This window comes from Halichoeres trimaculatus, unplaced genomic scaffold, assembly GCF_033239565.1.
Source record: "Halichoeres trimaculatus isolate MK-OKI-2021-1 unplaced genomic scaffold, fHalTri1.1 fHalTri1_scaffold_22, whole genome shotgun sequence".
Taxonomy (NCBI): domain Eukaryota; kingdom Metazoa; phylum Chordata; class Actinopteri; order Labriformes; family Labridae; genus Halichoeres; species Halichoeres trimaculatus.
The window spans coordinates 15776084-15796886 of NW_027437200.1; the positions used below are offsets into that span (position 1 = coordinate 15776084).

At 40.7% G+C, this 20803-nt stretch overlaps 1 protein-coding gene across 1 annotated transcript in view; it reads right to left on the bottom strand.

The window, feature by feature from the left end:
• LOC141784569 (glucosidase 2 subunit beta-like) overlaps window positions 1-20803 on the bottom strand; it is a 185557-nt gene that overhangs the window by 103448 nt on the left and 61306 nt on the right. The window contains exon 10 of the mRNA XM_074662419.1: window positions 4104-4173. Within this exon, the coding sequence (XP_074518520.1) occupies window positions 4104-4173 (70 nt within the window). The remainder of the gene's footprint in view (window positions 1-4103; window positions 4174-20803) is intronic.

The following is a 20803-nucleotide window of genomic DNA, read 5'->3' on the forward strand; positions in this document are numbered from 1 at the left end:
GGACAGGGATGGCTGCAGTGCTCAATGGTGGGAGATGTGTTTTGGGGGGAGGGGGAGGGTGGAAAGCCTGGGAGGAGAAGGAGGTGGAGATTAAAGAGAGTGAAGCTACAGAGGATTGAAGAGATGGAGGTGGAGAGGAGAAATGGGAAGATAAGTAGTGGAGGAGGACTCCCAAAGATGAGTCTATGAAGAAATGCGAAAGGCGTCGGTGTGAGGTTATTCAGTGTGGGTGCAAATCATGGTTAGTGTGTGTAAAGCATATGGATGTGTGTGCATATACACATCAGTGTGTCTAATGGGGCTGGGGGGATGTGGTCCTCAATATGAGCGCATCTACACACTGTAGCCCCCTTTTTAATTACGGCTCTGGCATGCCAAAGAAGAAGAGTAAAAAAAAAGTCCATTAAAGCTGCAAGTAGGCCTAAGCCTTTTCCCCCATCAGTTCAGCTGATGACTGCTTTTTTCCCTCCCTCCCCACCTCAATCCCCTCACTTCCTTCGGAGAATTGGGCTGGTGGTATTTTGGCTGTGAAAAGGAAACCGTCGGACGGCAGGGGCATGAATATTCCAAATGACTAATGTTGCACATGCTTATTTTTGACATATCTGGCTTCCGCGGGGAAATAAAACACTTCTAATGCAGGGGGACCATCTGTTATCTGTTGCTGGTGTTTCAGAGCAGGCGGGCTTGGTGTGCACACACAGGCGCACATACACACGCATGCAAGTAGACAGATCGACACGTTCTCACACAGCAGGAGGGCGTGCATAGACAGCGACACGCATGTACTCACAGCTGAATCCGCTGGGAGGATGCACATCAGACAGGCTTTAAACTCCTATACAAATTGAACACACCTTTTTTTTCTTTTTTTTTAACTCGGTGTGTTTGTCAAATGTGTGGTAAATCTCGGGCTGTAAGGTGACGGGGAATGCACATACTTTTTATGCTAGCCATAAATACCCAGGCCTGTCTCCTCACAGCAGCTGGAGCGGGATAATATGTTCGCGGTGTGAAGGGGGGAATAAACTAGCTGCATCACCTTGAAAACAGAACACGGAGCACACAAACAGGCTCCCCGCATCAGCCGCACATCTACACGAGGTGCAGCCGCTCTCAAATGTGTTTGGAACCGTGGCCAAAGGTAGAGACGTATGGTAAACAAAGCTCTCTCTTATGCATGGGTAATCTGTTTCTTATTTTCACACAATAGCAAAGCCGCCGCATACGCCGAAAAAACTTCTCTTTGTGCAACAGAATATTTTGGGGGGCTTTATTAGATGTAGGATTTGCTTTCAACTCCGTGTGCCTGCACATTTCAACACCAATGTGAGATATCCAAAGGATTACAGGTGGTAAAAAATGAAAACATTAAGACTCTTTATTTCCCTGTAGAAATGTTTTCTCTGTAATTAACTGTACAATTTTGCAAAATGTCAGTTGCATCTTATATAGGAGCCCCTATATACTGCAAACGTTTCACCCTGGACAGCTTCAGAAGCATAAAACCAGATGAGAAAGCTAATTTTCCTTTGGTTTACTTACAATGAATTGGTCTTACGTTTAAAAAATCACTACATAATTCAGATTTTTAACTGAATAAATCTACAACCTTTGTAGATTTTCTCATGAGAAAGAAAAAGATGTTCAAAAAGCTTGTTATTTCAAAGGCTTAAATGTTTGAAGGAGCTGGGATGTCATTACTTGTGCAATCCGCCTTCTGTTGCCCTCCATACTGACTGTTTTTTTTCTCAGTACATCTAAGCCTGCTGATGCATGATTGGTCAATACTACACATACTTTAAACACACAAAAACCAGAACACTCCACAGCGCTGAGCACAGATTCTGAATTTCTATGTATTTTATATAATTCTAGCTTTGGCACCTCCTAGCAGCATTCTGTAAAAGACTTCAGGAGCTTCATGTGAAAGTGCCTCTGGAAGTGAATGGACGGAGTAGCCCAGTAACAAAATTTCAAACGTCCTTGTTTCTAGCAGTAAAAATAACCAGTCAAAAAGGGAGAAAAGATGGAGTGCCTTGACCAAAAACAACTGATCAATAAGCAGAAACTTGAATAGATTCTCTCTAGTGCGCATCAGGCTGTGGTGTACCACAAGGTTCAATTCAGGGTCCACTTATGTTCTGCTGCACAAGGGTACAAAAAAGTCCTCTTTTTGAGTGAATGTTAAAGTGACTGGCTGCAGTTTTTTTTCTCAAGGAAAAAAACAACCATTGAGTTCAAAAACTGTCACATATAATGCATCTACAAAGTGTCCTGTGGTTGTCTATTAAGCCTTGGACAAGTGTTGTTTTTACAGTCAAATATTGTTTTTCTTATTAAATTGCTTTCAGCTTTTCAGTCGTTTTAAAGGTATTGGTTCAGTAGATCAGTGTTTCTCAAATTGTTTTAGACCAAGAATCAAGAACTACTAAAAATGACAACTTCTTAAAATTGGTGGGGGTGCTTATTCATTAAAAAAAGCAAGGGATCAACAGGCCTCATTTTTCTTTATGTTAACTCTAGTCTCTACTACATTTTGAGCAGATGGGTAATTATCCTAAATGAAAACTAAAAAGAAATGAAAAATTGAATGTGATGTTGGTTTCAGGACCATAGATAAGGGCCAATCACGCGAAACGTGGCAGAGGATTGATAAAGATTTCACAACATGTCAGAGTAATCCAGCTACTTAGACTAAGTAAACAGGTTGCTCCCTTCTTTTACCCACATCTCCGCAAGCTTCTGAGCACCGAACGAATGCACATCTGGCCGATTAACAGTGATGAAGAGAAGACCGTTCAGTGTGAACACGTTCATTCAGTTGTGCTGATCAGTGAGGATGTGATTCATGGCACTAGATCCATGTTCACACTCAGCGGTTGACACGGGGAGCATGGAGACAGCAGAAAACACTTTGCTAAGATGGTCTCCCTGGACTCTGTGACATATCTGGTGAAAATTAAAGCCGACAATTTAGTCTATATGTGTAAGAAACTTCAACTGTTTTTTTGTTATTGACGGGAGCATCCATGTCATAGCCCACAACTTGAGAAACACTGCTGTATAACTACAACAAGCTACTACCCAGATAGTTGTTTGCTACATATAATTTAGCCAGGAGTTTAACCCATGATAGAATTAAGGCAAGCAGCGTTGGACGGGTCCTCACGCTGTCGCCGGTCCCTCGCGCTGGTTTCATCTTGACTGTCAAGTTTTCATCCCTTTCTGACATTCTTAGAGGTATCACAGTTGATTTCATGTATTATTTCCCCTGCTCAGTCACATGACCAGCTGCACGGAACCCCTAATCAGAGTGTGACATCATCATCAACTGCTTCTCAGTGAAATTCACAAATTTTTTTGAAAGAACTCCTCATAGATGCCACAATTGTGGCCAAATGTCTATAAAAATACAATAATTTGTAGGAAATTTTGTCAGGAATCCATCAATGTCATTTTTAGATCTGTACTACTTATATTTTTTTGTGTAGAGGGAGGCCCAAATGCCAAAGGTTGCGTGAAGCAGATCCATTTACTCCCATTCATTTCGAAGGGGTGAGGGGGAGACGGCTTCTTTGGGGTTCACTGACTTTGAGGGCTTGTCATTCAAAAACCGGGTCCGAAATAACAGCTTCCATCAGAGTGTTTGTGAAACAGGGTCCACTCTGTCATTGGAGCAAATTTCAAGCCAATACTACTTATGGTTTCGAAGGAGATCATTTTTGTAGAAAGGGTAAAAATGTGGAAAAAGTCTTATTTTGAAAGGCAAATGTGTGTCTCAATGAGATGATTTTTGACATTTTGACGTTGGTTTGATCTCTCTACAACATTCTTACTGCCTGTTAGACCAGTAGCTCCTCCCCCTTCAGGTGAGGACCCTAATTATATTACACTTGAATCCAGCTAAAAGTTCCACCAAGTTTGTTACACAATAAAACATTCATTCACATCCAGGAATGAGCTCCTGCATGTTAATATACATACATACCAAGGCCTGCAATGTAACTAGATCCTGTGGTTGACGCATCATGGAGAAAGGGGGGAAGGTTATATTGAGACCAAGGGAGCAGAAAGGTCAGAAAGAAGGTTTAATAACTTACCTCTGTCAGCTGCCTGTACATGTGGATCTTCCCCCACAAGCCCGTCTGCTGCATTGTGAGCACCTTTGATCTACAAGCACATAACAGAAGCAGAGAAGGACAGAAAACAAGGTCAGAGGATCCATACACATATAAGACCTTGGGTATCACCTGCATTAATGTATGAAGCCACAATAAAAGGGTGTGTGTGTGTGTGTGACAGAGAGAGAAAGTGATCATTTCAGCTCAAGTCCATGACTCTAATACAAACCTCCCAGCAGACGTTTAAAGACGCTGTGTGCTTGATGTTGCAAAAAAAAAAAAGGTTCCTTTCTGTGCTCTAGGAGGCTCCCAGGAGCCTTTGAGAGACAGTTTAATGATGAAAGACAACATGCCTGGATGCAAGCGTTCTGTTTTAAGGTCGCTGGGGAGGAACAGGCAGAGCCAAAACAATTTTAGGTTTTTAAATTCCCTTTTTTAAGACGCCACGTTCATTTAGAGAGATCCAAGTCACGTTGTGGATTCTCACCTTGTGGAAGGTTTTAAGGAGATAATCGCTAAATCCTTCAGAGAGTAAATATTTTCCACTGCTAAGCTGTAGCTGCAAAATATTGGTATACCCAACTTCAAAATATTGACATTTATCTCTAGCTGGGAATCTACCTGAGGTAAGAGAAATGTGTGTTGTTACAGTTGTGCTATATTCTGTTGTTGATGCTGGTAGGCATTCTCTATTGTGAGTTTTTAGAAGAATGAAAATATGGAGCAGAGAATCACATCTTTCCGGAGTTTTCATGATATTAAAGAGGACTAAAAACAACATGATTTCCCCGTATGGGTCCGATCTGATGAATTGTTGCAGACTGACTTCTTTTCTATCACTGGAAAGCAGACTGTAAATTCGACTGTGCGAGTGAGAGGAGTTGCCAAATGCAACATGACTCACCAGGGCTGAGGAGAGAAAAAAACCTGCTTAAGATCACTGTGACATCCTGAACGGTATTTGCAGTTTGGAAAATGTTTAAAAGATGGGACTGGATCCAGTTGTGAAAGTTGTCATGCCAGCAAAAAAAAAAAAAAATCTCAGAAAGTGTCAGAGTAAAAAGTTTTCTAAAATGATAATCCAGGAATGTTATTCTGATGATGCTCCGTCAGCACATGTTTAACATCTGAAACCATATATCTGCTTCTTCAGAGTAAATCAATGCAATAGCTGTAATGAATCCCTTCAGTATCGTGGTCTAAGATATTAGCTATCAGCTTCAGGTGAGCTCCCACCTTAAGGATAAATAAGTAAGAAGCTACTCCCCCCCAAGACAAAAAAGACCTGGTTAGACCCCAAACAAGACATGATTGGCTGAACATAAACAAAAACAACATACAATGAAAATGGGCAATCCACAATATCCTATGGCGTTATATTATAAAGAGGCTAATCACAGTAGCTGTGACTCTCTGAAGATATCAGGTATTGAGCATATACAAAGTCCTATCAGAGGAGGAGATAGCTTAAAAAAGCCGTTATAAAGAGAGTCCTTCTGGATATATACATTTAAAGGAACACAATTTCCTGGTTCGAATGGAGAACTGGACTTCCCCCCTTTCTTGTAGCTTCTCTAGCTCCGTCATTTACATTATTTGTTAAAAAACACTTCCTGTGTGTGTTTAGTGCAAAGTTTGAAAGAATTTTTACAATTTTTGCGTTGAATTAACAAATTAACGGCTGCTTTACTGCATCGAACTGAATAACCTTTAATTACCTCCACCAAGGAGGTTGTGTTTTTGGGAGAGTTTGTCTGTCTGTTTTGTTAGTCTGTGAACAACATCACTCAAAAAGTAACAAACAGATATGGATGAATAGGGCCGTTTTCACCATCTGTGTATATAACTCCACCATAAATGGCCGGATTGCAAAACAATGCAAGACAAGGTCACCATCATTTCTGACAGATGTAAAAGTACGATACAGATCCTGACAATATTCTGGATACTAAGAGCCGGAATATGAAATATGTGCTGGATCATCATGATTTTCAACACTGTCAAGTAACAAATTATTGTACAAACCTGCAACTAACACCAAATTGTAGCAGACAGTCTGCTGAAAGGGAGTATAACATTAAAGTAGGACTAAAGTGTTGCATGACAATCACAATATGCTAATGTAATCATGTGACATTTTGAAACCATGTGACCTGTTCAAAACCTATAAAGGAAGCGAATTGACAGCTTTTTTGTAACAGCCCTGATGAAGGCCTATAAGGCTGAAACATGTTGGCATTTATATATGATCATGGAGCCTTTATGAAATAAAGGCCTTTTAATTAGTACCTCTGAGCGCCTCAGCTCTAGTTGTAGACTTGAAACAGAATCACTTTTGCAGTCAAGATGACTTTATGTACAATGACATTGATATGTTATTCAAAAGAAGAACTGTTGGCTTGATAACTGAAGAGAATGTGAGCATCTAACCTTTGCTTGTTATTTGTGAATTAGACATCTTTTACAGAAATGGTGTATCGGGTCCAAAAGTTGAAGAATTTAAAGGCTGTTTCCAGATGTGAATGACTACACAGGAGGTCCTCTACTTTACAACCGCAATAGATATATGTATGAAGAAAATATAGAAGGTTTCAAAGTTACACTGCTCCGTTTGTAAGCTCCTATGATGCGTACTAGGTGTACGCATGAGTGCGCACGAAGTGTATGATACTACACAGCTACGCAGTGCTACGCAGTCATTAGCATCATCTATTTTGTCTCGAGTCGCTTCATTGTGTAGATTGTCTGTTTTAATTTAAATGTCTGTTTCAATTGTCTGTACTGTTTTCCCATGAATATGAAGTATAATGAATGTATTTGGATAGTTATTTAGAGATTAAGGGGGTATTTAGGGTATAAATCTGACTTTCGCAGAATTTCAGGTTATGACACATCATAGGAACAGAACTCCTTTGTAACTCTGCACTATTCAAGCAGTAGTATCTGAATGATATTATATATATATATATATATATATATATATATATATATATATATATATATATATATATATATATATATATATATATATATATACATACATATATGTATCTTTTGTTAGACATTGGTTTTGATTCACTACTCAAGCAGTTGTATGTGAATGACGACAGCCAGTGCTCACCTTACCACAGCAGCCTCAACAAGACAAGCCCTTCGCTCACATTACCGCTCTGTGAGAGGCCAGACATAATGGAGGTTTCACTTCAAGCTCAGCCCTTTTAGCCCACCAGTTTTTTCATGTCCACATTATTCCCTGGTTCTTGTTTGTGTCTGACCAGTGCAGTAAGGCCTTCAAGCTACCACATAATGCTGCTTCAAGAAGCCAGCCTCTATAAGGAAACAGAGTCCCGCTCTTGAAAACTGTCTGCCTTTGAAGGATCTTTATTCTCTGTTCCCCCAGCTGCCAGAGATGTGTGAAACAGCTTAGATATACAATGGGCGCACTACGGGTATTTGTCCACCGAGAGCTGGGCCTGGTAAATGAAAAGAAGGGCGCGCATACTCAGGAAGCGCCTAATTAATTGACAAGCAAGATATTTCAGAATTTATAATCATCAAACAGACTTCATTTTGTTCCCCCACCACCATCTTTGCCAACCCAGCTTCCCAGGCGACTAACTTAAGAGACTTATCTTATAAATACAGCCCTAATCAAAATAAATGGCTAAAAGCTCTGAGGGAGTTGAAGGCTATACGCATTTACATCAGAGGAACTGATGCAATTTAAATAGCTGCCTGTGCGCCGACTTGAGGTTCCAATCAGCGGGAATCCTACCTTATGTAATACGCTCTGTGTTGTTTTTGTCTGTTGTTGTTGCTCAGTTTGGCAGACCTACATTCAAGGCAGCCAAGTAGGAGAGCTCTGACCTCTTTCTATGTTAGGTTGAATTCCCTCAGCAGCTGGCTCAATTGGTGAGTGTGTGTCACATTTTACGGAAACATTGTAGACCCAATGTGTGTGTTCCATGCATTTGTGCATAGAGCTGCAGATGTACAGTGTACAGTGAATGAGAAGACGGAGAAGTAGCAGAAGAGTAGCTTTAGTCAAACAGAGTTTTTGAAAAGGAGAAAGAAAAGTGGCGACAAAAACCTACAAATCGAGCATGAGATTAAGTTGAATTGAAAAGCCAGGGATTTCTTTCTGGTTAAGGGCTACCATCATTATGTAAAACTACTAATCTACTACCTGGATGAAGTCAAGCACAGATGAAAGAAGGAAACAAGTAGCTTAGAACTCACAGATTGTGTAGCCCAATTTTCAGTATGCAAAACCACTGTTTTTATTATGTGGATGGCACTTTTTTGAAGGAAACATATCTTGATAACTTTTTGCTTGGTTCAGCTAAGACCAGACACAAACAATACTCACAGATTTTAAGCTGCTTCACGCTAGCAGATATGGCACCAAGGCCACTCTTGGGGGCCGTTTGCACGACAATGGTTTTAGGGTAAAACACAAAAGTTTTGGAGCATTTCAGCCTCACGTTTATAGGGAAACGCCGTTTCAGCCGACCTAAAATGCAAACTTTTGAAAACGGCCTCAAGAGTGGGATTTTTCTGAAATGCTGCCGACACCATTGCCGTGTAAACTGTAAGCCAGAGTTTTCAGTGGAAATGATGACGTCACACTGCGCTTTGCGCTTCATGCATACAACAGGACAACAAGTACCATTGTTAGAATTGTCGCGAACTACCGCGCTGAGCTTGTGCTGCTTAATCTGCTGTATCTGCTGACTGTCTTTCAACAAAATGTGTATCTGTTGCTCCACTTTTGAACTTAGTATTCTCCAATACACCAGATGACCGACTCAACTCTACTTCGTTGGAGACCTCCCAAAAGTGGCTTCTGGACAAGACAGTTATAGCACCGACCATAGGCCTGGCATGCTTAATACAGCGTTTTCAGTCCCTTAGCGTTTCTGCGTAAACGCAGATTTTTTTCACTGCGTTTTAGTGTTTTCAGATGAAACGTTGTTGTATAAACGGGGCTTTAATGACATTTTGGGAGTAAGGAGAGCGAAATAGTTTATAATGTTAAAAAGGAAAAAATTAAACCAGGCTAATGAGTTTACCAGATCCCACGAGAGTTTATCTGTGAGTTGTGTGCATAGCAAAGAAAGAGGTTGCATTCTCAACAAAGGAAAAAAAAAATGGACCAAGAACTGAACCTTGTGGAATGCCATAAGTATAATTAGTAGTGTGCCAAAATATACTACCTTCTGACTCAAAAGCTGCACTGAGGCATAAAAGAAATATATGATTTTCACAGCAATCTCTGGTGCACTACCTTCCCACTGCTGTGTTCTCAGTAGAAATTTCTCTTCAAAACTTATCCCTGGTTTAAAAAGCCAGCAGCTTACAGACTGTTATAGCTTGTGTAGCTTAAGTGAAATCTGATGATGGATGGCTCATCGAGTTTCCCGTCAGCCAAAGTTTTGATGGATATGCTGCTGCCACAAAGCCCAATACTGCAGACTGCACTGCAAAGCAACACCTTGAAGGGTAAGAGTAAGTCCAACAAGCTCTCTGTTAAATCAAACAGGAGCTGCTACAGTAATTTAACCTTCAGGTTTCTGCTGTACTCACAACACGACCGGTGTCTCCGCAGAGGCACAGAGTTTAATAGTAAATGTGGTAGCAGCACATTGTTTGCCAAGCTTCCAGAATCCCCCTCTGCCTCGTGGCACTGCTACTAATGCAAACTGAACTTGAGTTTGACATTTTGGAGAAGTCTCTGCAGAGTTTGACTTTTGAACAAGAGGGTAGAGTAAAGGGTCGATCGGGTCCCTGCGTGGACCTTTTGCAAAGCTCCTCACTCACACCTTGTAGGTAGTCTTTGTTGCATGATCACATAAAAAAAAACACTGGTACCTTTTCCTACCTCTCAGCTGAACAGATGTGACTTGATCGAGGTCAGAGAAAGAACAACCTTTATTCTATATGAACAAAAGCGACAATGAAATCCCACCTCTTCATCAACATCAAGGTTATAAGAGGAGCGTGGTGACATTCCTTTCATTTAAGATCTCTACCTTGTGGAATATATTGCTTTGCTTTGCGTCACTGACACGGCCATCATTGATCCTTAAAGATCAGCATCCTCAAACCATTTGTTTATTATTATTAGTTGTGCATGTTAGCTCTCATAGGTTTGACTCCTCGTGAACTCAGAAAAGACACCAGCTTTACATTGACGAATGTGCACACGTCACTGGGAATCCACAAAAATAAACAGATTCTGAACTACAGTACCTGTGTTATAGACTTTACAGTATGATGGTGTGAAAAATCTTTAATTTTAAATACCAGGTGGGAGAAAACCACTTCTCACTTGTCACAGTGGATGTGCTGAAACTCGCAAGGTAGCAATAGGTTGCTTATTGGCAAGCAATTGTAAAAAACAAGCAACATATATTGCTTCTGTAGAAAGGCATGCCAAGCAGTAAAGTGTTAGTGCTGCATCTTAAAACTTGTGGTTAAGGGACTCATAGGAAATGATATAATAGTTCAGCTTTAATAGAAATTCAGTGAAACATAAACAGAGTAATCTGTCAGTTCTGTAATTATTAAAGATTTCTGTTGTAACATCTAAGATACTGTGTGTATCAAGTCAAGTATGTGCTAACCTTTAAACCCTCCTCTTTGTGATATCACAGTTCAGTCTGGCACAGCTGCTACCCATCCATGTGCAAGCTCTCTTGAGATTCAATAAGAAATAGGACAGAACCTGCTTTGACATTGAGACCCTTTTCCTTTGGTGGTGTAGGAACTTTTTTTTCTGAATATCATTACATTAGGCCTTGTGGCACCATTACCAGGCCCAAGGACTACTAATAAATACTAAGCATGCTTAGTTTATTCTAACATTATTTATATTTAAAGTTTTAAGATGAAATCACATCCCAATTTTGGGGGATTGGGTTGCTTGTGTGAAACCAATCGACACCAACTTTTTCAGGAATTATTTTCCCTACCAATGTCCTGGTAAAATTTCTGCTAGAAGCTTGGTTGAGAATGGGACGGACAACAGTCAGGAAAATTCATCTTGAGGAAGTGAGCAATATGGCTATCTATAGCCTGCAACTAGTGCCAATACAGAAAGGGACACGAACAGGAAGAGTAAAAAAAAAACAAAAAACTTTACTATCAAAGAAGAGAAATCAAACTCTAAACCAGAAAAGTGAAGATGTCTGCCCATTTAGCAGCTTGTGTATAGCACTAAAATGAATCAAAAACTGTAATACAAACAGTGTGGGTCTCTGTTGCTATGCCTGACTACTTTATGGCTAAATTCTGCAAGATCTGTGCCAGGTCCATCTCAACTCCACCATGACCCTACATGGACAATGCGTCAAGGCTGTACAATGGTTCTACCCAAAGTGACATATTAAAGTCAGCACAACAGAGAGCTTTTTAAGACTCCACGCAGCGTCTATTAGCAACTATTCCCAAACTGCAGAGGGCAGTGTAGCGCAAATGCATGTCCACCATGTCTTACCATGTTACTAGTTATTTGCTCATCCTTTTAAGGAAATGCAGAAATGCATTTTTTGTCTATAAATATTCTTCATTCCTCCAACCCAGTTTGCTCACCAGTAAAGTGCACTTTAAGCTTGAAATGGGATAAGCTACCCCCCCAAAAGCACACTTTAGGTAAAAGCCTTTTTTGAAAGTCATGGGTCATTACTTTGTATGGTTCATTTGTTGGTCATGGACACCAAACTGGTTTTGTCTTCAGAAATATTTTTACTATTTTAGCTCATGTGTTTGTCTGGAGATCCTACATGTAACCATAGTTGCATTGTTTACATGTGAAATCAGCCGTTAGCAGCCTGTAGTGTGTCAATGCTAACTGGTGCAAGGCCTGATGTCTTCCCACAAGGTGAGGAGAAGGAGGTGAGGACAACGTGCTGGTTCTCAGGTGTGAGCTTAGAAGTGACGACATGGACCTGCCCTTCCATCCATCGTTATTGGGAACGTAAGATCAATCTCCGGTAAGATGGACAAGCTAGCTGTTAGTGTTAGCTGCTAACCCAGCAACAGAGGGAATACCAGCAGGCAGAGCAGCATCATGCTATTCACAGACATGGCTAACAGAGATGGCTGACAGTAGAATGATAGAGAAGCCATCATCATCTATTTTGTTATGGACCTTTTTGCACTTTCTTAGTTTTGTTTTATTGATTGCTGCTGTTACTCCTGAATTTTCTATTCTATTCTATTCTATTTCATTATTATGTTATCATGTATACTATATATTATATGGTTTGGTTGTCAGATTCATATCTATAATAACAGAAACACAAATGCAAAACTGCAATCCATATTTGTAATTCTGAAAAGTTGTAACTCCATAAGATAAATTCTCACAGAGAAATTACACAATGAATGTTATGTATATGATTTGATTCAAACAAGAGTTTTCAAATGTTTTATTGATGCACAACTATAGACTAATATGGATACATTTTAAATATACCCAAATCTTTTGAAAGGAAGTACACACAGAAGTGTGGCGTTACCCTGTGGCTCTCCTTCAGTGTTTTTGATGTCACGTCCTGCCTCCTGATACCATCAGTATTATCTGACTCCATTCATATGTATTCACACACCACTGATGATGAGATCCAGGGAAATTTGGGGTTCGGTGTCAGAGGAAACCTGAGCAGACTACTAAACCTTTTGACTCTACCACCGAGCTGCAGCCACCCTTCAATTCTCCCAGTTTAAGCTTTGCACTGATATACAAATATACTTCAAACATAGTTGACTTGTTTTGCAGTTTTTCACCAGTTTAATGAAAACTACATTCTTAATCATAAAAATGAGAAGCCTCTAAGTTAGCTTTGTTTGAGGATCTGATACCGGAGGTGTTTGAGATTAGATGAAGGCGGCACAGTCTGTGTGTGTTGGCGTAAGCGTGTTTAAGTGTATCTGAGCGGATCTGTGTGTGCTCAGCGAGAGGTTAAATAATGACAGGCGAGAGCGGATGGCTGGTGACACTGTGACGAAGACGAGCGCCTCAGATTTTTTGGGCCTCAGGCTGGGCAGCTGTGAGAAACTTCTCTCTTATCCCCATCTCCCCCTTCCTCCTCCTCCTCCTCCTTCCTCTGTGGTGCTGTTTAAACAGAGGACAAAGACGCCCTGAGTGGTTTTCCTTTTCCGATCCCATACATGGCTGCCGGCGCTTTTCCTCTTCTGTATCTCCTGCTCGCTGTGGAGTGACGGTGTGAGTCACCGTGTGTCTAACAAGTAAATCTTTTGATTAATTTTAATGGCACTTCCTCTCAAAATATTCCTCCACAAGGAGAAGAGTTTCCTGTCTTTTGTTACATGCTATGAACTATTTTCACACAAGAGTGGGGATCATGTTTCAAACGCGGAAAGATCAAAACGGTAACTTTGGTTGCACATTTTGCACCTTTTATTGCATGAGTCACGTCTTGTGGAAAGGCATGTTAGGATTTAAAGTGGTACTAATACCGTCCAAAAGCCAAGCTGAGGTGGACGCTGCACTTTTCACAGTCTATGTGAGTGTGTTTGTGTGTAAGGAGGAGAGAGAAGAGTTTAATGCTGGTTGTTAAGCAACACACTTGTCTTTGAAGAAAACTACAGTGAGCTGTAAATTCATGGACATATGGCAGATTTATAAGAGACTAAGTTTGATGAAAACACAACTTTATGCAAATGAGGGACACACTTACGTACACACATCTTTTATACATCACTGGCACCCTCTGCTGCATCCTGGGACACCAGTTCAGACAAGAGTGTGAGCCAATTAACTTCTTTAATCTGGAGGAAATGGTGCTTTTTCTCTTAATGTATGCAGCGTACTGGGTGGCTAAAAAATACAGAGAAGAAGAGGGGGGAAAAAAACAGCAGCTTGCATGTCGCCATCACACTTTCAGGTCATGCCAGTTGGCTTCCAGAACGCGTGACAGCGGTGAGATTGGAGCAGAGCAGGAACAAGAAAGGGAGCAGAAGGGGAGAGAACATGGCAGCCGAGGACTACCACTCCTACATCAAACGAATGTTGTCACAACAGAGCGGCTGAGCCGCCCCTGTTAGCTGTGACACCGCTCAGCTGCTCGTCACACCGCGCCAGGCAAGGTGGAAACTGTACGTCGAGCTAGCACGCTGTTTATTTAATAGAAGAGCAGAGGGAGGAAGGGGGAGGCGGCGAAGTGAGCATGGTGTAGTGTTGTCAAATCTTTGTACCAAGCGTGGAAAGGCAGCGTCTTCTCATCCCTCCATGAAATTGAATGCAGGGAAATGAAGTGTGCCTTCCAATAACACTGAGGATATCACTCAGGCTTGAGGAGAAATACTATTGATAAAAAAAAACAAACAAAGGAAGTCATTTAGAAGTATTGGTTTATGGGTGATGCAGCGTTTTCTATGATGTGTAGCTTAGTGCCCCTATAATAAGGTTGATTTCTCAAATGTCAAGTTTGCTCTTCAAAATTAACACTAGAATACATGTTTGTGAAAATTATTTTCAGTATTGTTTGTTTAAAATAATCATTAAAACAAGACAAAGCTGTTTTAAAAAACTACTTCAATAACTATACTGGTTTTTACGTGTGTCCATGAAATCAGTGTCAACTATGCTACCCAATGAAAAAAGGCCTATCAATCAGCAATGGTTCGCTCCAAAGTCACATGACCTAAATCATTTGAAGTCACATCCTTTTTGGTGGGAACCATGAAAAAAGTGTGGCATGTTTTAACTCTTCTTCATCAATATTTCATCCAAATGATCAACTGTACATGGGGCGCTTAAACCGTGTTACATGTGATGTTTGTGCCATAATTCTTTTAAACTTTGGCTAAACTGTGATATATGCTCACCGGCTACTTTTTAAGGCACACCTGTCCAACTCCTTGTTAATGCAAATTTCCAATCAGCCAATCACATGGCAGCAACTCAATGCATTAAGGCATGTAGACATGGTCAAGACGATCTGCTGCAGTTCAAACCGAGCATCAGAATGGGGAAGAAAGGTTATTTAAGTGACTCTGAACGTGGCATGGTTGTTGGTCTGAGTCTTTCAGAAACTGCTGATCTACTGGGATTTTAACCCACAACCATCTCTAGGGTTTACAGAGAATGGTCCCAAAAAGAGAAAATATCCAGTGAGCAGCAGTTCTGTGGGTCAAAATGCCTTGTTGATGCCAGAGGTCAGAGGAGAATGGACAGACTGGTTGGAGCTGATAGAAAGGCAACAGTAACTCAAATAACCACTGGTTACAACCGAGGTCTGCAGAAGAGCATCTCTGAACACACAACACGTCCAACGTTGAAGCAGATGGACTACAGCAGCAGAAGACCACACCGGGTGACCCTCCTGTCAGCTAAGTACAGGAAACTGAGGCTACAATTCACACAGCAACACCAAAACTGGACAATAGAAGATTGGAAACACGTTGCCTGGTCTGATGAGTCTGGATTTCTACTCCACATTCAGATGGTAGGGTCAGAATTTGGCATCAACAACATGAAAGCGTGGATCCATCCTGCCTTGTACCAACGGTTCAGGCTGCTGGTGATTGAGCATGGTTTAGTCCCCACAGCCTACCTGAGTATTGTTTCTGACCATGTCCATCCCTTTATGAGCACAGTGTACCCATCTTCTGATGGCTACTTCCAGCAGGATAACGCTCCATGTCATAAAGCTGGAATCACCTCAGACTGGTTTCTTCAACATGACAATGAGTTCCCTGTACTCAAATGGTCTCCACAGTCCCCAGATCTCAATCCAATAGAGCACCTTTGGGATGTGGTGGAACGGGAGATTCTCATCATGGATGTTCAGCCGACAAATCTGCAGCAACTGTGTGATGCTATCATGTCAATATGGACCAAACTCTCTGAGGAATGTTTCCAGTACCTTGTTGAATCTATGCCACCCAGGATTAAGGCAGTTCTGAAGGCAAAAGGGGGTCCAACCTGTTATATGTTGTATACCTGAAATATACCCCAAATTACATATCACTCAGCTGAGGTCAGCTTCAGATGTAAAAGTAGATTTTGATCGTGAAATGTGGGGCCTCAAAAAAAAAACTATTGAGGACAGCCTTTATTCTAGTAATGCACCCATACATTTTAAATGATTCCAAATCAATTATAAATCACTAAATCCTTGATAAAACTAAACCCTGAAATGCAAGAAAAAAAGAACAATTCCCTTCTGATATTTAGAAATTCTCTCATAAATGCAAAAATCAAAGCCACCAAGAGCAGCACATTAAAGTTTCTGCGTGATCTTAAAAGTGCGTAATCATATCATTTAACACCCGAAATGTTGCAATCTGTGCAAAAACAGATTTGTATCCATATGTTGGCATTTGAGCAGAAATCAGATGGATCAGCAGAAGTTCTGCAGTCAAAGTAACATTTAAAGAAACAGCGAAACGATCGACAGTGAGAGAATTTGTGTGTGTGATGGAAGGAAAAAAGAGAAAGAGAAAGAGAGGGGTAAAAAAAAGAAGGAGTAGGAGTGTCACGAAGACAGACCAAAAAGAAAGGCTGTCTCCTAGCGGACGCTGGAGTATGTGTGGGCCTGTCAGGCGTCATCGCGTGCCGCTCTCCCTGCTCGACACAGTGTAACTGAGGCAATGTACCCACATGAAATATTCACCAAAGTTGTCTTTGCTTAAGAAGGAGAGGAGGGCGAGGGTGAGAGGAGGAATGTGCTGTGATAGGGGGAAAGATAGAAAGATAAATGGAAAGTCCCTCACAAGCTCTTGATGTCAGGTTTCTTTATAAGAGGGGCGACAGGGAGAGCAGCAGGGGGTCCATTAAATGTTCATAAATGCAGAGCACCAGGCTCTGTAAAAAAAAAAAGGCCTCAACCAGCCAAAAAAATGCTCTGCTAATTCTGCTCTGTTCTTCAAACATCCAGAGCAGGCTTCGGCTGACACAGCTGGGTCCTTTCCAGAAGATTTCTAAGTCTTAAGACGCCTCTTGATTCTTCATGTAGATGCTTTATTTGGATACTGCTGTAGCACTGAGTGCTGTCGTTGTGGGTAGATTGCAGTCTGTGGGTTCATTGCTCTCAAGTGCCACTCTAACAGTTGAGATTATTGCTTTTCTCACAAATGACATCTATTTTTTCAAATACAGAGCTGTGCCAGAGTTGAACTCTGCCAGATATGGCGTCTGAATTTTCTACCACAAGACAAAGTAGGGAACAATTCTGCACGTATGTTGTTTACTATCTGCAACCCTAAAATGCAAAAAGGGGAAGAAATAACCACCATCAGGATCAGGATCTTCAGGACCTCCAAGGGAATCCCCTCAACGTTCTCTTCATCTCTACTGATATGTGCTGGTTAGCTTCCTGTCACCTGATAATGATGCTCAGCGATGGAAGCTAATGTCAACTTATTTAAAACAAGCAGTGAAAGTTGAGAATGTCAAGCTGTCATTTCATGTGTTGTGTAAACACTGAATTAAACTGAACGCTGGCTGATTTAGTTCCTGCTCGGGAGCACACGCTTCTCTTGACTGATGTCACAACACTGCGCCTTTAAGAAGACATTTCCAATCAAGAACTGCACACTGTAAAAAAAACGTAATCGAAAAAATTATAACAGCACAATAATTGTTTTCACACACCTGAATGCTCCAGGATATTTCCTGAGGTTGCACATTTTAAAATTTCAGCAGCATTTGCAACTGCTACACACACAAAAACACACTGTCTTATTTTCTCTATGTAGCCAAAGAAGAACTGGCGAAGGAACTGCCAACGAACATTAGCCTCTTTGGGTAATTTGGGTACGTAAATAAATGTCAAGTCTTAAAATTTATCTAACAATGGTTTTTTGAACAGGCTCTCTGCAAGTTCGAAGAAGTTGAGTTGAGGTATTTTTAAGACTCTAATGAAAATAATTTAAGACCCAGTTCACGTTCATACAGGTAAAAACAGGGGCCTTTACATTAGAGAGGCCTCCCTCACTGTCCACTTTTACAACACATCTTAAAACCATTATAATTCTTTAGCTTTTAAACCTCAGCAAGAATTAAGTTTCTTTTTCTAATTGTATTTGCTTTTAATATGTTTTTTATGAGTGTCTATTTTACCAACCTGTTCTGCACTTTGTTTACAGCTGTGGTTGTTCAAAAGTGCTTTATAAAAAAAGTTGGTTGGTTGGTTGGTAGCTAAAGAAATAAACGCTGTGGTAAGCTTTCATCCAATTGGAATCAAGGATTTTAACACAGTTTGCTCTAAGGAATGTAAAGTTATTACATATTTTTCAACAATAGTCGTCTGATCATATCTTCCAACACTCTTGATTTCAACAGGAGTCTCCCGCTTTTTAACCCTTTCTCCCACTGAACTCCCAGTTTGTAATTTCTCCCGATTTTTTCAAGTTGCTACCGTAATCAGGCCGCGTTACTGTTAACATGACTTATTTTGTGTTTGAGTATTACAAGGTTCAGTGAATGCATCACCTGCAATGGGGCGTTTAGCCTCTAGCGTCTCTGCGTTGTGTGTTTTCTGAGAGTTGTGGGACACGTTTGTCTGAGGCTTAAATAGAAAGCCAAGTGTTCATTTTTTTGGCATGGTTATGGCCAAAAGTAACTGATATTGAGGGGTCTAGAAAACTGTTAACGTCAAATCTGGATTAAGTCTCAGGGTCATGTTTGCAGATGATACCAATTAAAGGCTTGTTCATAAATACTGTGTAGGATATGCATGAATGTGTGTGAGTGTGTTGGAAGGGGATCATCTGCTTTGTCAGAGCCTAATGTTGGCAGGTACGCTTCTGATACAAAATGGTTGATGAAAGACACTGGCTACGTTTACATGCAGTCAATATTCAGATAAAGGTCAATATTCTGGTTTCTGAAACATTTGGAATAACCTGTTTACATGCGTGAGCAAACAGGGTCATTCCTGTTTAGATGGCATCTAAACAGCAACGCATGGACAACATCTCGACACACAGAGAACATCATAACACAATGTGTGTCATTTCTGCAACCCTAAAATGCAAAAAGACCAAGATGCCTTGCAAATGGAACCCCCAATAGGGGTACACATGACCAGATATTTGGGTTAGCGAAGGAGTAACCCAGGGGTGATTTTCAGGTTTTTAAAAAACAGAATATGAGCATATTCTGTTTTTAAAAGGGTTTATTAGTATTAACCATAGACTGTATATAGAGTGGACAGTGACGGCTCCGCCATTTATCATTGTATGTTTTTGAAGCCAAAATACCCCCGTCACTGGCACAGCCATTGTAGCAGATGTGCAGCCAGAGTCTGCGCAGTAGAGACTGTGAGGGAGAGAATCTGAGTGGAGCCGGGTAACAAAAATGATAGTTTTTTCTTTTCTTTTGAGAGTTGAATCACTTATTGACTCTACCTCCTGACATATTTTACAATCCCCGCAAAAAGTACCTGTTGACAGCAGCTGTCAATCATCGTTAAACATCAAAGCCTTGTTTTTAACCTTGTATAACTAATGAAAATGAAACTTTTGGGAAAAAAGAGGACTTGAATACAAGACAGCCAAATGATATCCTCAAATCACCACAACAATCAGACGTGAGAAACATTCCTACGAGGAGTATTGATTTTTTAAAATTTGACCACAGCCTATCTGGAATGGCTGGGGAGCCAGATTTTTTTAACCTATACTGCAGCCAGCCACCAGGGGGAGCAGTTCTTGTGGAGACCTCACTTTGAGCTGAGCAAGCGGACGTCCCTTTGTTTTACAGTCTGGGGTATTTACATGGCCTTGCAGAAACACATTATTGCTAGTATTCTGAATATGAAAGGGTTACTGACTGCATGTAAACGTAGCCACTGTTCGCTAACTTTTTTCTTTTTTGCTTTGACAGCCATTAGACTCTTCAAGCACCAAACTGTTGTTTGCTAGCAGCAGTTCACTTTTGGTGACACATTTGTAATGGTATCAGATCAGTTCCTGTCAAGTATAATCTCAAAAACCCAAAATCCAGGCTGAGGATAACTAAATAAAAATGTCTGAATTCTGATCATACTGAAATGTAATTTTATCTGTAATCAAGGCTGGCAGGAAAATAGCTATCTTAAAAAGAGGCAGGAACAGCATGGTATAGTGGTGGTGAATTATAGAAAACGCCTGAATAATTAGCCCCTTATGAGCCTGCATGAGACATGTTTCATTTGCAATATTTGACGGATGAAGACAAACGCCATAGCCGTTGCTGTGGTGAAGGTAAGGAGTCATTAGCCACCCAAGGTTTTAGCGTACTGCAGTCAGATCATTTGTATCTGTGAACAAAGGTCATATCTTTCATCAGTTTTTCTTGTAACACCTTCTGCACTATGCTCATTTCTTGATCGGGTTTAGTGATAAATACGCCTTGAAATATCAAAGACTGTTCGTAATGAACTGAATGTATGACCCCAGCATTGAGGACATCAGGGAGATGCTTGGCAGAGGCATGGAGAGTGAAGCAGTATGGAAACTGAACAGCATACAAGTGGTGGACGACTTCTTGAGAATCTAAGTATCATTATGACCTTCAAGTGTCATGTAGAAGCTTCAGTGTTTCCAACAGAATCAAGAAATCTCAAGAAGGTAAAAAAAATGTTTTTCATTTCTGAACACTTCACAAGCTATTAATGTAAAAATCTACTCTGCTACACCAACAAAAGGCTAGTTAGTTACATGAA